General features: G+C 43.4%; 1 protein-coding gene across 1 annotated transcript in view; it reads right to left on the bottom strand.

Moving 5' to 3' along the window:
• The window catches only part of PTPRN2 (protein tyrosine phosphatase receptor type N2), a 1,011,953-nt gene that overhangs the window by 726,492 nt on the left and 269,262 nt on the right, over positions 1-16,199 (bottom strand). The window contains exon 3 of the mRNA XM_090047600.1: positions 7,325-7,438. Within this exon, the coding sequence (XP_089903726.1) occupies positions 7,325-7,438 (114 nt within the window). The remainder of the gene's footprint in view (positions 1-7,324; positions 7,439-16,199) is intronic.

Genomic DNA, 16,199 nt, shown 5'->3' with positions numbered 1-16,199 from the left:
AGGGCGCTGATGGCGATGATACTTACCGTTGCATCCGGGCAGGTCAGGAGGCGGAAGGCGTAGGTGACCACCGTGATGTTGCAGAGGGGGACGTTGGCACCTCCCTGCTGGTAGGGGATGTGCAGGACCTTGTTGCTAGCCCTTAGCGGCAGGTGCAGCCACTTCTTGAGCAGCTGCCGGATCTCAGTGTCCGCCTTCTTGAGAGGCCTGCCAAGCCTCTCAGGACGAATGCGACGCGGGGGATGAGGAAGGTGTTCACTGCGTCTATCTTCTGCCAGGGGGCCAGCAAGGACAAGTCCAGCTTGTGGGCATCCTGCACGATCCCGTTGATGGTCTCCTCTGGCATCTGCTTGGCCCGGTGGGTGTCCCCAGGTGGCAGTAGGCCTCGCCGTCATGCAGGTGCCTCATTGCCTGGTCCTGGATTGTGAGGGTGGAGTCCAGGACATGGCTCTTCTGCCTGCCATCAACGTGAGGGAGGTACACTTGGCAATGCTGAAGCACAGGCCCATCCACCTGGCCGCCCCGGACATCATGTCTAGTATCTGCTGCAGCTGGGTGGCATCGGGGGCGAGGAGGACGAGGACGTCTGTGTAGGCCAGGACACTCAACTTCTGGCCGTACAGGTTGAGCACCCCGGGGCCACCCGCCATGGCTCGGAGTGGTTGAAGATGATGGGGCTGAGGGGACAGCCCTGCCTCACCCCCGACCAGATGGGGATCTACATGGTCTCTACACTCAACCAGGTTTATTGTAACCTGGTTTCAGCCATTTTGAAACTGGTTTATGTGCACTGAGCCTCTGTTCTGTTCTGTTACAGGTTTAAACCAGTTTCTGATCACTTAAACCAGTTTATGTGTAACTTCTGTCCCTAGCCTATGTGTCATCCACTTGCTGCCTATATGGAGGAACTGTCTGGACAAAAGAAAAAAGACATGTTTTTAAGCCCATTTGGTACATTCCAAGTCAATAATGGAAGCTAAACAGAGTATTTACCATACCTCTTGAATTTCACAGGGTAATTTTTCTTTTGTCTCCCACAGAGTGACTTGTAAAGATGAGTGAGAAGACCACTGATAAGTACTTCCATCTTCTTCAGGCAGGAGCAGACCTGGGAGGTGGGAGGGACAGGGGGTGCACTAATGCACTTGCACAGCACCTTTGGTTCCTGCTTCATCCAAAGTTTAAAGCCAACTGCATAGCAGTGTGTCACAGGGGCACTTAGGTGCCCTGTTCCTAGAAGTGGAGAAGGGTAGCTGCCAATCTCCAGGGCAGCCCAGGTGCCGGTTGCTGGGGCAACCAGGCTGGTCACGTGATTAGAAGGGGGCAGGGCCGGGCCTTTATAAACAGCCCAGGCTGGAGCCTAGGGAACAGTCCCCTTCTGGAAGCCGCAGGAGCAGAAGCAGGAGCAGGAGCTCTGTGGGAGAGTTAAGCAAAGCAGAGCTGATGGTTGCAACCTGACCACCCAAGCGGCTATGGCGTGGTAAGGGTAGAGAGAACCCAGGCTGGGAGGTCATAGCTAGAGAGCCAAGGGAGCATAGACCATAGGTTATAAGCTAGGAGGCTTCTTGTTGTTGAGTTGTAGCCGATGGGCTTATGTTATTGCTTTGAATTTAATACCGGAGGACCGGGTGAGGCTGTAGGGGTGCAAGGAGGCCTCACGGGAGCTCCCCAGTTGCGTGGGGGTTCCTGGTGCCCTGTGTGGGCAAACGAGTGGTGCCTGGGACGGCACAGCTGTTCAGTGCCGAGGCGGCACAGCAGGTAGCCCTGTATGGGTGATAGTGAGAGGCCCGAGCGGGGCAGAGGACTCCGCCCAAGGGTCCTAGCACCAGAGTGAAGCCCGTAGGGACTCGTATTGGGCTCCAGGTGTGGGAGCCACATGAGTGAAAGCCCAGGGTGGGTGCTGTAAAGAGGACTAGCCCGGCGAGGGCGAGTCAGTGGCTATATAGAGCCCAGAGAAAGTGCCAAGAAGCCGTGGGAGCGTGTATGTGTTGAAGAGAGGCCCCAGGCGGGGCACGTGTAGTAAGAAGCAACCCCAAGAGGGGCGTGTATGATTGACAGTCACCCCAAGAGGGGTGCGGCCTAGAAGGCATTCCGGAGGGTTTCCACAGTAATAGGAACCCATAGGGGCCAGGTAAAGCTCTGGCCACCTGAGCCTAACTGGACACACATGATTGACAGGACCCAGAGGGGCCAGGTAAGGCTTAGGTCACCTGAGCCTAACTGGATAATTGTTATTGACAGGAACCCAGAGGGGCTGGGGGAGGCTTAGGCCACTAGCCCAGTGGGGAAGAATACCATTCGTGAGCCCGACAGGGCTAATTAGTAGTAAGGGGCGCTGGTCGCGTGGCAAGCCCAGGGGTGCCGGCCAGGGCACAGAAAAGAGAAGGACCTGACAACATCCGGAAGAGCTGCGAGGCTTGGGGTGTGCTAAAGGGGAGGTAGGAGGCACGCATAGCCCTTAAGGCTGGGGTGTATCGAGTCACCCCATACGGAACAGGGGAAAGTTCAGCAAATACCGTGTATTAGGAGATAAAAGGCAGCCTCCCTAATTGAACCATTTAACAGCAAAGAAGTGGTGGGCGAGGATAGAGGGTGCTGGATTGTCTAATTGACACGGTAGGGGGGCCAGAGGGATCATGGCCGCTCCTAGACCCCACGCCATGACATAGTGACAATTCTATTTAGGCAGCAGCAAAGGAGTCAACTGAGTTCATGGATCATTATCATTTACTGGATTCCTTCTAAATTCTTCATTCTACAAGTGTGAATGACCCCCTTTCCTTTTAGGTTGTCTTTAATGGTTGCACTACTATACCTATCCTCACAGCTGCAATGCTGCTATATGTTACCTGCTCCTAGTACTGTAGCTTCTATTTCACAGCCCTGCAGACTTCTATTTTTTTTTTTTTTTAACTCTAGCTAAAAAATGGACTCAAATGTAGAAATATTAGCTCAGGTGAACACTAGCTCAGGTGTGGAAAATCACTTTCAGTGAAGCATTGGAGGCACTGTCAAGATGCTCAAGAAGGCTTTTTTTTTTTATGGAATATGAAAAAGATGTACAGTTAACTGACTACAGAAATGTACAGTTAACTGACTACAGAACTAATAAAACAACATATTTTGATTATTCTTTCCTAGGTTTTTGTGTTTTTATATCATATGTAACAAACTAATGCACATTCTAATTTTTTTTCTTCAATCTTGAATTGAATTATACAGCTCTAGGCCCCTGTTTATAAGTAAAGTTTCTAGTTTCCTTCTAACTGGAGAAAAATGTTTATTGTGTTACACATAATGATACATCACACCATCTACATCCCCCTTTTCAAAATCCTAGATCCGCCCATGTCTTCAGGGGATGCACAATCTTAACCATTCTCCTTCCCAGGTTACACCCAGTTTATCTCTTACAATGCTTAATGTTGGTCTGCAGTAACTTACATTTGAGCTACATTTTCTTGTCTGCTCTAACTTTGGGAATGAAAACATTTTACCATCTCTTTATGGATTACAGAAGGATCCATTTTATAAAATGCTTCATAAGGACCTGCTGTGTTTCAGCAACCAAAAAATGGGCTTTTATTCCACCAATACTCAAATTCGTAAAACCAGCTTCAGGAAAATATCGTAATAGGCATTGCTAGAGACCTGATTGACTCCAAGGACAATATACATGAAAATGTTATAAGCAGATGAAATCTGAAAGCCCAGTGATTATTGTACTGTAGGAAATCATGTAGTTCTGCTTCCCTCCAACTATGAGGCCTTGCTAGCAGCTCGTATAGACAAAGATGGGTGTATCTTGGACACCGTGGCTAGACAGACCAGATGAATTGCACTCATGAAACTTTTGTTTGGTTTAAGGCCAAACTCCTTTATTAAGAAGATTAACACGAACAATGATTCATCCAGTCTTCTCTTGTATACTTTCCTAATACAGCATATATCACTGAGGCTTTACACTATATTTTACTGTGTTCTATTGCCAAAGAACCTGCAAACTTCAATTTGTCCTTCACTTTGATAGTAAGCATCACTTAGAAATAAGTAGCAACAAAACAGTAAAGAAAAATGAGGATGGAAGTTTTCTTAGCAACAAAGAAATAGAGGTAGGCATGTTACAAGCAGAAGAAAACGGGGGAAAGTAATACCAACAGAACGAAACTTCAGGAAGAGTAGAAAAAGAAACAGAAAGGTCTGACCCATTGTAAAAATATCAAAAATACGAGAATACTAGAAAAATCACTCAAGTTAAGAAACAAAAATCCCAATCGACTATATATCTAATGCAGCTGCTAACAAAGGTTTTATTTATCCCAGAATTATTATTCTGTAAATTACTATATAGTCTTTGCAGAAACACCCTTGTAGGGGTTTCTTGCCAATAATTAATACGGTGAAGTTTGAACTTGCTCTTTCTATGGTAGATGTGGCTTCATCTGAAGTGGAGCTAATCAGCTCTGCTGCTTAAGAATAAAGCAAAACTAGCACAACTTTGAAAATGAGCTTTTACAATTAGACTTTCCCTTCTGTGAGACATTCCCGACTGTTTACATGCACCCTCATATCTGTAGTACTGCATGAAAGGGTCATGGTACTTTGTGCAGAGTTCAATGAAAAGCAGCACTAATCTTGCACTAATCATCCATGGATGATTATATATAAACTATCGGCTGGACACATTAACCTTGATGACTCCAGGAAGAAACAAAAACTTCCTCTGAACATCATTGGAAAAGTGATGCATAGGTCAATCAAATGCTAATAAAACTAATCTTGGAGGACTGTCATTTTAGGAGTTACATTTAAAATATTTCTACTGAGCTGAACGTCTGATCAGCTCTACTGGCCCAGTATCTGTATGGTGTTACTTTTTTTGTTCAGTAAATACTTCAGCACTCGTGAAGAATGCTGAGAAGAGAGTTTTCTGTCTATCTGTTGTAGCCATTTTTATAGATGGATGCCAGACTGCAGGCCTTCCATGCTAAAAACACAGCATCAAAGTTCAAGCATATATGATGAACATTTTTGTCTCCATGCACAGTGCTCCTAAGCATATTCTAATAATGAAACACTAATAACTTTCTTTTCATTCCCAGCCATGCATTTAGTGGGTGAATCCTTCATGTCCCTTCATGAGGGTAAAAGCAGAACAAGAGAGAAAAAAGTGAGTTTTGGATAGATAGCAGGCCACAGATAGCCCAGAGAGATTTTAAATCAGAACAAGCGTCTTAATTAAAGATAGTGCCCTGCACAGGAGCCGGGGGGACAACAGGTAAATCAGAGGTAAGCAGGAGGTCCATACTTCATATCCATTTGCTGGCCCTATGTCCTTCAGTGGTTTGGGAGATTAAATATCTCTAGATATCTGGCTGCACAGTTGCCTTATTCAAAAAGTTTCCATTTCTCCAGCTTTTACAAAGTTTTCATGAAAAGCGAAACCCTGGAGGCAAGCTGGGGTGCTCTAAATCAGTATCACTCATTCCGACTCATGCTCACTGCAGTAAAATGGGCAGTAGCTGGACAAGAAATAAACCCTCAAGCTATTTTTGAATCATCCAGATGAAAGCCTATAAACTGGTGAGGGTGCACAGTAAGTTATTCCAATAATTTAAAATAAAAATGTAAAAATACAAGGCCTTGCATCTTTTCCATCTGCCAACACCACAAAAGTTTTTTTTTTGCTTGTAGAAGTTTTTTCCAGGTTGCCATCCTTGATTTTGCTCCAAGTTTTGTTTTGCTGCTTTCAGATTAAGCCATTCAGAGACCCAGATCTTTCTCTCTCAATGTTTCCATCACCTTGATGTCATCTTAGGGATTAAGGCATGGTAGAGATGCACTTTGCTGACTAAATCAGAGATGCAAAAGCTTTCATGAGCTTAAACCCACAGGGTGTGTCCAGATGAATGTGAGAGTGTGGTGCCACATATGCAGATGTTCCTCATGCTGCTAAATTGCGGTGTGGGGCGGGGGAGGCAATTTTTGACACCAGGAGATCCTGGGTTCAAAAAAATCTGATGGTTAAATAAAGCAGGGTGGCACATGTGGCAGAGGCATACATCACCCAAAACTGGCGTTTGGCTGGCTGAAGCCATGCTCCAGCTGCAGGACTGCTGTACCTGCAGCTACCAGAGGCCTCCAGCACCCCAGGTAAGCCTGCTGGTGCTAACGCAGTCGCTGGCCCCAGCCTCCCCTACTCCACCCAGGGCAACATACTATGTGCCAGAGCGCATGTGGCCTGGGCATTCCCCAAGTACAAGTACCAGTGACACACATTGTGCCACTGCTGTTTGTCCCCAGGGAAATGCATCCTGCTCATGAGGATGCGCCCATAAGATGCATCTCATAAGTTGCATCTGCTTGACTTCAGGCTAAGAGCCAACTACCACTGTCTGCATAGGGATTAAGTCAGTGAAGGTTCACTAATAACTGCAAAAGACATGCTAGATTTAGCTGCTAAATGGAGCTAGAACAGTTCAGCTAAAAAAGGTGGAGGAGGAATTTATTAGGAAATTAGGAATTTCTCCTAGCTGGTAAAAAAACAAAATCCTAGTAAACTGTGGGCCTCATACTTCCATCTCCTAATGTGTTGCAGTGCACTGCTGTGCTGCATTTTCTCACGTACAATGCACCACAGATTAAGATAGGTACCTTGCTTTTGAAAGGCAGAATGAAGAAAAAAAATGTTTTTCCTTGTAGTAAATAACTAGTAAAAACAGTAAGGAAGCTAAGCCAGCTCTGTTCTCCCTGGGATCAACCCATACTTTCCTTTCACTTTTGCCCATACCATTTATATCACAATATGCACCCCAATTTTTGGTTTTTGGAAAAAAAGATGTGCATTACATGTGAAGGGGAAAACACAGTATATACGCTTGCCAAAATTACTCTTCCATCCTGTTGATTTACACCGGCAGGAACGCTTACACACATACAAGGACAATCAGGGCTGCTGACATGAAATTGTGAACACGCCAAATTACAAGTCCTGAAGGGATGAACCTGAGGAAAAGGCAGAAACAACAGGAAAAATCTCTTCCTAACTCATTATTAGTAGTCACTTTGGGAGGAACAAATGGATATTGGTGATGTAACTCTCCATCTTCTTTCTGAGGGAAGAAATGCTAGGATGTAATCACATACTTATGTCCAGGTACTGAATTAAGTGAAAAGCATGCCAAAAAAGTCACAACTCACGGTTTTGAAATGTTATTTTTGTCAAAATGTTTCAAATCACAATAAACTAAATATTCAGCCCATCCTCAACAGGTACAAGGTCTTGGTCAAAGGTGCACACTTCCCACCCCCCTTTTTACTGTACCTCGTTGTGAGAGCTTCTCTAAGACGATCCGTAGACGCTGAAGAATGGGGGGTGAAACTTCATATTTATATATGTCTATCACCGGCACCCGTTGACATCTCCCAAACACTCCATCTACAGGAGAAGGGGATAAGAAAAAAGATATATTTAATTTCTGAAAGGGAGAAACACATGACAACCTATGAATTTTCAAATGGTCCTAATTATACGATGCAGGAACCCTTTAGAACACAGCTTTAAAAAGTCATCAAAGGACTACAGGAATTTTGAAGTAATCAAGTGGCACTGTGTTTTCTATCCAAATAAACAGTGCTAGAAGACCATTAACCTGAGGAAGGAGGGAAGAGAAGATCTTTTGTATATTAGAGAACTTATGAGTCTGCTTTATTTATTTATTAAGTAATTTCAGACTTATGGCTTCCACACTGTTTGATATAAAGCTTCTTTTCTTGCAACTCAGTGTGAAAAAAAATTAATGTTCACTGCAGAGTATGTTGCAGATGAAAAGCAGAGTACCCAGAAAATATAAATATTAATTTGAAAGAACTCTGAGGATTTGTTGGAATATTTTTTAATGCAGGAGCTGTGTGTTAGGCATTGGTAAATGAGTGCTGAATCCATAATGGCCAGCAAAGGCTCATTTCAAGTAGTACCCTCTAATGAATGCAATAAAAGAAAGCTGCTTTCAGAACAATGAGATATTAATGGAGCCTAATTTATTTAGCTCTGTTCCATTTGTCTAAAATGACAGACTCTTCTCATCAATGTCTTTTCAAATCACACCTTCTAATTAATTTAGCTCCTAATTAGTCTTTATTTAGAGAATTGTTCATTTTAAGACAAGTTTTCTGTGTATGTGTGGGAGGAAGGGGGAGTTCAAACATTCAAATTACCTTTCTCTTTCATACAAAAGACTAATTCAGAGTCTAGGTGCTTCACATATATTCTGACCATCTGCAGTTCCAGGTCTCAGAAAAAAGTGGTTTCATTTATTGTTCAAAACAGTTTTGTTCTATATAGTGATCCAAAAGAAGCCATTCAAATGCAACAAGTTTAATTAACAGCATATTCTGTGCAGTACTAGTTTTAACACAGTAATTACTGATACCACATTTATGTTCAATAAGGACAGCTTCATCTGATTAGCAGAAAATAACACTAAGTATTAATTTGCAAGCATCCACCATTTCTATGGAACTCTTCAAAGTTAAAAGAATGCGATGGAAACAACTGACCCAGCTGCTTAGAAAGCATGGATAACATTCATATGGTATTATAGAAAATAGATTACAATATGGAGGAATATAGAAATAATATACTATTAGCTTTCACTATTCCACCTACATATCTAGTTGAAATCAACTCCAACTTATTTTCTATACATCTTGGCAGTTTTGAGAAAAAGGAGGACTGAAAAGTCAAGTTAACCCACATTAAAGTCACCCTCAAACCTATTTTTCCTGAAATTAATTTATAATCTGAAGTTTCAATAAAAAGAGTGTTCCAAATATAGTTGGGCTTATTTTTCTGTAGGGCACAGAAGATGACGGTACAATTATAAAACTTCTGTGGGAAAGCCCAGGTCTGTATTTAAAAATCTATGGCATTTTAAAAGAAAAAAAAACTTTAAAGAATCCAGCACTATAAGTATATGGTAAATATAAATAAATACTGGTTTACAAAAGCACTTAAGCCTATACCCAACTGTCCCGGGGGCCGAGGTAACAAGGGACACTTTTCTGAAGCCCAGGACAGGAGAGATGCAGAGCCAGAGGGAGAACCAGTGCGGCTCGTTAACCGCATCTTCGTACAGCTGCGGCCAGCAGCTGGCGGCAGCGTCAGATGCCGGCCGGGGGTTTTAAAAATGGTGACCGCCTCTCCAGAGAAAGCAGATAGCTCGGGGATCAAGCAGCAGTTAGGGCCAGCAATGGCGCGGGATCCCCGAGACGGGCAACGCCGAGCCGGCGTGCCGGAGGGAGCAGTGACCCAGAAGGGAAGCCCGACGATGGGGGCGCCGGTGGATCGACCCAGAAGCGATGGATCGGGTGAGAAACTGAAGATCGGAATGACCCAGGAGGATTCCGAGGACCCCGAAGTAAGTTCCAAGACGGTGGGTGCGGGCCACGCCAAAGAGGGGCGAAGGACCGAGGACCACCTGGCTGGAGGGAGATCAGGGCGGGATCGCCACCAAGACCAGCAGACGTCGGTTAAAGGAACAGGAGCGGGGCAGCCAGAGAGCAACTAAGGGGAATCCCTTCCCCCCCAAGCAGGCTAACAGGGATCTGGTGGAGGGTCAGCGAGGTAGTTAGGACATCAGTAACTCCAAGTGGGGAGTGTCGCACCGGGTGAAGGACTTGTGGTGTGGGGTCTATAGAGGGTGTGACTGAGGCACCGGTGCAGGCTACTGTGAAGTGGTCGACATTAAGGTAGGAGTATCCCACGGATTGTGGGATCGAGTACGAAAGCTGGCTGAGAAGCCTGCAGAAGCAGCATGGAGCACGCATGGGGAAGTGGAGCCCATAGGTGACGTGAAGCCGGGGTGTAGGGGTGCCGGAGCCCCGTGTGCAACTGGTGGGCGAAGCCCAGGCCACCGAGGGACCCGTGAACTAGCCCCACCCCACTGGGGAAACAACAAGTCATGGCAGGCAAGAGTGGGGTTGGCAACGCGGGAGAATGAACACCCATGGTAACAAACAGGTCCGGACAGGGAGTAGCCACCAACCAGGAGGGCAGAGCTCCCAGGAGTGACACAAGAAGGTCCATCAGGGACACCAACCTCAAGAACTTGAGTTGTCAATGGATTGATTCACATGCTTGAAGTTAGGTATACTATTCAATACATTCCTATGTTGGAAAAGTGGGTTATAAAGGAGGCTATAAAAATATCTACCCTACAAATATTCCCATATAGTGCTAATCTATACAAGATGGTACCAGGGCATTTGGTTTCAGATAAATACACTTCTAGATTCTAGGATTTAGAAAATACTTTGTATTTAAATCACAGTTCAGACATGTTTGCATATTATTGTCCGTGTCATCAAAGCCCTCTTAGGGGACTGAAAATCTACTTCTTCCCCATTGGTCAACACTGGAAAGGGATTTAAATTGATACTTTTTTCCCCCTAAACATTCACAGAAGCTTCAGCCAGATGCTGTTGGAAACCATTAAGATGCTTAAAGTCCAAAAGTCTGACTTGAGTTATACTGGAGAGCAAACTAACTGAAGCTATGAGGAGTCCACAGGTGTTACCTATGAATCACCAAATATGTTGCCCCTTATCCTGAAAAAAACTGAGATAATATGATACTCTGCAGTGCCACCACAAGCAGCACGTCCACTAAATGCAACAGGAGTGATTGAGGGGTGGAACACCATCCAATGTGGTTGATAAACAGCATCTCTACGCAAGGAAGGGTCTGCAAGAAAAGGCTGCTAAATGTTTCCCTGGATTTTGCCAAAAATAATGAACCCTAAAAATTTTAATTTCATGTTTACACAAAATACTTGACTCAAGTCAAAATGAAAATCTTTCATGGTCAGGGTAAACTTCTATTTAGCCTTTGTTTTTAATGAAGATCAGTTTTTGAATGCAAAATAATGTGCTATTTTTTAAACAAAAGCTTGAAATTTTATTAAAAGAATTACAATAAAAGCCTGCCTAGCTTTCCACAGCATACCCTGGTTCAGAGACATAATGACCTTTATTTGGTCTTGTACATATTACAATATGCATAATGCTTATGGTTCCATATGGCCCTGTGTTTACGGTCCTGGGTATGCATCTGACTAGAGGGACAATGTGGTAGGACTAGTCATGGCAGGGTACCACCTATAAAATACCACAAATGTTGCAAGCTGCAGAGTAAAGGAAATACAGAGCAACTCAAAACCCTAGTTCCTAGGGCCTTGTGGGTACTCCTTGGTTGAAGAAAGGCTCAGGAACATCACCCTGACAGAAAAACACCTTCGCTGAGCAGTTAGCAGCAGTTCTTATCTGTTGCTCTCTGGCAGACACTACAGCCATCACGACATTGAACATCTGGACCATGTCTGGCCTTTGGAGTCTGTTTCAGTGGTCTAACAGGGGGGATGATAAGTCTTGGACAGCCTCTATTCCTCTATACTCTTGTGTAGGCATACACGTTGAAGGTCTTGGTGTGATGGTTGCAGGACTCCATACAAACAGATTCATCAGGCACCTGACTAGACCTCTTACATGTACACCACGATCTAGAGGATCAGTGGTTGCCTACTGCTATGGTTTCATGAGAACTTTTCCATATTAGCAGAACCTACCCACTCTCAGAGATTCTGATGGCTTATTGGGTCAATATAAGAGTTTTCCCTAATGTGTCAGTGTAGCTCCACTTGTATAGCACGTTATGTGCAGAAGAAAACTGTGAACTTACTTGATGTTATAATTAAAATCAAAACAGAATGCAAAAGGTTTTCAGAGTTAAATCATAAGGAAATACTGTTTGACAATAAAGGAAATTCAGATTTTCATTTAAAAAATAGAGTCAAAGGAAAGGCAGTATAGGCTTCATTTCATCTTTAAGAATGTGTTTACAGGCAACCCCCACTTAACGCTGTTTTGCTTAGTGCTGTTTTGCTATAACACTCATTTTAAATTGATACTTGATTTCACTTAGCGCTCAGCGAGTTTTGTTATAATGCTCGTGGTTGCCATCTTGGGTCATTAAAAATAATTTTGGTCACTATCTTGGGTCATCAAATACTTTCAATTTTGCTTAACACTCATTTTTTTTTAGGAAACAATTAAGAGCGCTAAACGGGGGTTGCCTGTACATAGAATATACATTAACACTGTACTCCAAGAGTGATTAACATGTGGACAGAACTGCTCTTCTTACTCATGCCCAGAATGAAGAAAAACTGAAACAGACCCATATATAAGCAGGGGCAGATTAACCTCTTAGTGGGCTCTAAGCAGACAAACTCATGGGCACCTACAAAATAATGTGTGCGTGTACATATATATATAAATAAAATATCCACACATGCTCGAGGGCGGGCTTGAGAAAGGAGTTGGATTGAGCTGCGTAGTGCCTCCGAGCAGGTGCAGGCCCTGGCGTGCTAGCCACCCTCCCGGAAGGTGCCACTGCTGAAGGGAAGGACTGGGGCCCCTGCAGCTCAGGAGCCACTTACACACACACCCTCTTTAACTCGTCATTTAGGGCCCTAGGCATGTGCCTAGTTTCCCTATGCATTAATCCAACCCTGTATACAAGTGTGGTGCTATTAAAATAGTACCTTTTGCCAAGAGTTACCACAGAATAGTACACAAAATTACCATAGTTCCCTCCTATGCTTAAAGAAAACAACATCTGTGCTATCATCATGGCATATGCTGCCTTTGACATAGCTTCTATTTTGGTTTCCCAAGGAATAACTCAGATAACTAATACACCCAAACAGAAAATGAGATATAGTCAATTTTATTTATTTGTGAAAGGTTTCATTAGTATCTCTGTTCAACATTTGAGAAAGAAACAGCTTTAAAACCTTGGATTCTGACAATATTCGAATGCAAAGATGGCTACTGAGATCACAAAGGTACTAAGTTAAACTAAGTCAGGTGCCCAGTATGGTCTTAGTTACAGCAGGTGCATCAATCTCACCAGTATATATTTATTTGGAGCACAGGACTGAGGCACAATGTAATAAAGGATACGAAGTTTACCTCCTTACACTAAACACCTACCAATAAAGCAAAGAGGGTGCTGATATAAAAGTGCAAACCACCAGACTACAAGTCCTGGAGGGATCCTGAGGGAAAGGCAGACTCTTCCTAATTCATTAGCAATAGTTTGGGAAGAGCAAATGGGTCGGTGATATAACTCTCCAATTTCTTTCTGAGGGAAGAAATGCCAAGATGCGATCATGAACTGACGTCCAGGTACTGAAAGGAGAACCAAAAAAATCATAACTCCCAATATGGTTTTGAAATGTTAATTATGTCAAAATGTTTCAAATCACAATAAGTTAAATCTTCAGCAGGCACCAGAAAACCTGGCAAGTTGTGCTGTGTGACCTGTTTTACCTTGAAGGCAAAACTGTTTAGTGGCATCTGATTCATTCAGTTCTTCTTGGGTATCTTACAAGATATCAAGAATCAAATGATCTGTCCTTGAATATAAAATTATATTCTAAGAAGCCAGGCTGGAACCACCCACCACTTACTAATGGCTAACCATCTATAATTTGAAATGAATTTAGCTAAAACAAATACCGCTCTCCTAGGAAGGTGGGAGCTCATAGACAGTCCTAGTAAAGCCATTACGACAGATTTCTGCACATGGGGTTCTGGACAGCACCACCAAAACTTATCAAAGTCTTGTTATATTCACTCTGCTGCTTCTGAGCAAAGCTATGAGCACTAAGAGAGGCACTGGAGTTGTCCATCTGCAGTCTAATGAAGGCATAAGGGATAGAAACAGAAAGATTACATTCTGCAGTAATTGATTACTTAGGTCCCCACATTCAGCAGGGAAATTCCCACAACGCACTGACAAGTGAGTGAATGTTGCAAACCCTTCAATCGGGTACTTGTAGCTCACCTCAAGCAACTCCTTCAGCTATTAAAACTGCCTGCAGCAGTCAAGCAATTAGAAGGCTCTCCAGACAGAGTGATTAATAGAGGTAGCTTGTGTAGGTGGCCCAGTGCCCCTAGCTTCTTCACAATGACTATATTTGGTGTGGTTATAAAGTTATGTTCTGTGTAAAATTGAAGTTTGTGACTCTGCTTTTAAAGTGTATATGTCTAAATAGTAAAAACCATATATAGCCATGTGATCCAGGTGTCAAACTGTATTGATCACCTTTGGCTGTCTCATCTGTATTCCATCCATTAATCAAAGGACTTATTTTCTGTTCAACCTCCAGCTGGTTTCAATACCTACCATTTTCAGTAATTTATTCTACCAGGAAAAAAAAATGTCCTTTCTACTCCTTAAATAAGGAATTCACCCCCCAAAAGAATTACAGGTTTAGCATACAAGGAGGTCAGAAATAAGTCCTGCACTAATAATAAAGCCAACACCTAATATTTTGTGACCCTACAAGGTTAGAATAAGGAATTTTATATCACTAGAAAGATGAGACCTTTCCAGTAGGGTACATAATACATATCGCCGTGTATAAAACTCAGATTTTGAGGTCCTGACTCTTAGGTAGGGAACAGCTATATTGGGAAATTTAGAGAGATTATTAAAATACATATTAACTTGCTCTCCTGTTGGTTTTGTTCAGGATTATGTATGTTCACTTAGCACATTGTTGTTTTGTTTCTTGTACGGGACATTAAATTGCACGTTGGTAGATCTTTACTTCAGAAGAGAACGAGCCTGCGAATCTCTATTGCCTGCTCAGAAGCATGGCACACAGCAAACAACGGTCTTATGTTCCATTTATTCAAAACGCTTTGCTCTACACACAGTATAATTCATACAGCCATTCTCAAAAACCCTTCACAAGAAGGGTGCACCTGGTACCTATTAAGCAATAGTAGATTCTACTGCGGCATCTTCCATGTAATGTTTTGAAAATCCTTTGAAACAGCAAATGCTTATACGTCTCATAGCAACACTTCTCAGAGCGGCTCGTCCTTAGCCACTGAAGAAGCTTCCCGTCTCTGTAGCATTTTAACCTACAGCAGTGCACAGAGAACACAGCCTTCTGCGGATGCAATCTTTCCACACTAACATTTTTCAACAATGGTTTACCATTTTATTCCGCTTCATCTATGAAGCCTTGTGCACCCTCAGTAGTCCTGTTTCAGTTCCATTTATGGAAAACATTGACACCTAGTGGCCAGCTTCATAACCATGGCTCAGCTCTGATACCAGGCTGGTTTACACAGATTGTTCTGAAGCTTGCAAACTCAATTCTTCCATATACCTAACCTCAAACCTGTGCCAACATCAAACCCGCGCCAGCTGTATAAGTTGGGGAGAAAAAGAACAAACAGTGCATTTTTGTTACCAGAAATAATATTATTAGGTCAAGAAGAAAGGCAGGCTATTAAACAACTTCTGTGGCCCAATCACATTGACTGCTTTGGTTAGACTGCAAAAAACAGCTGTTTATAGTGATAATTGTGTAATTTGCTTATTTTATTAACATACTAATCTTAGATGTTATTCTTATCGCAACATGACATATTGCAATGAAAATAAAATTCCAAACTTTTAAGCACCAGTGGCAAGTGACAGTCAATAAAGGTAGTGTTTTGAGCTAAAAGCATGGGCAGATATCATGACACTGCTACAGCACACACAAAATGAAGTTACGGTGAAAAGAATTCCAAACCTTTCGGTGCATCTCCACGAGGCACTTACTGTGCATTAGCCTAATAGCGCTGCACAGTAGTGTGAGAGCTAAAAACCATGCTAATAGCCTACGGCACAGTGTTATTAGGCTAATGCACAGTATGCATCACAAAATAACCGTGCACCAGTGCTACTGCACAGTAATTCTAGTTATTGTGCATTTAATTAGTACTTCATTAAGCAAGTACAGTAAAAGCTCTGTTATCTGGCATCCCCCCCGGAATGGGGATGCCAGATAACAAAATATGCCGGTTAATTGAGCGGCTCCAGTTGCCACTTCTCCCGCTGCGTCTAGGGTGTCCCTCCACCCCTCCCGCGGCATCACCATCCCTCCCACCGCATCGCCGCCCATCCTGTGGGACCCGCACAGCCCCACATAACCTGTTATGCCCCCAGGCCGTAGGGGCTCAGCAACGCACGCTGCTTTGCCCCCAGCCATGGGTGCTCAGAGAAACCAGAAGTGCTGCGATGGCCACTTCCAGTTTCACTTTATCTTACAAGCCGGAATACCAGTTAGTAG

The sequence above is a fragment of the Crocodylus siamensis genome, chromosome 5 (assembly GCF_052110815.1).
Source record: "Crocodylus siamensis isolate JL-2025a chromosome 5, ASM5211081v1, whole genome shotgun sequence".
NCBI classification, from domain to species: Eukaryota; Metazoa; Chordata; order Crocodylia; family Crocodylidae; genus Crocodylus; species Crocodylus siamensis.
This window is presented reverse-complemented; position numbering and strand designations above follow the sequence as displayed.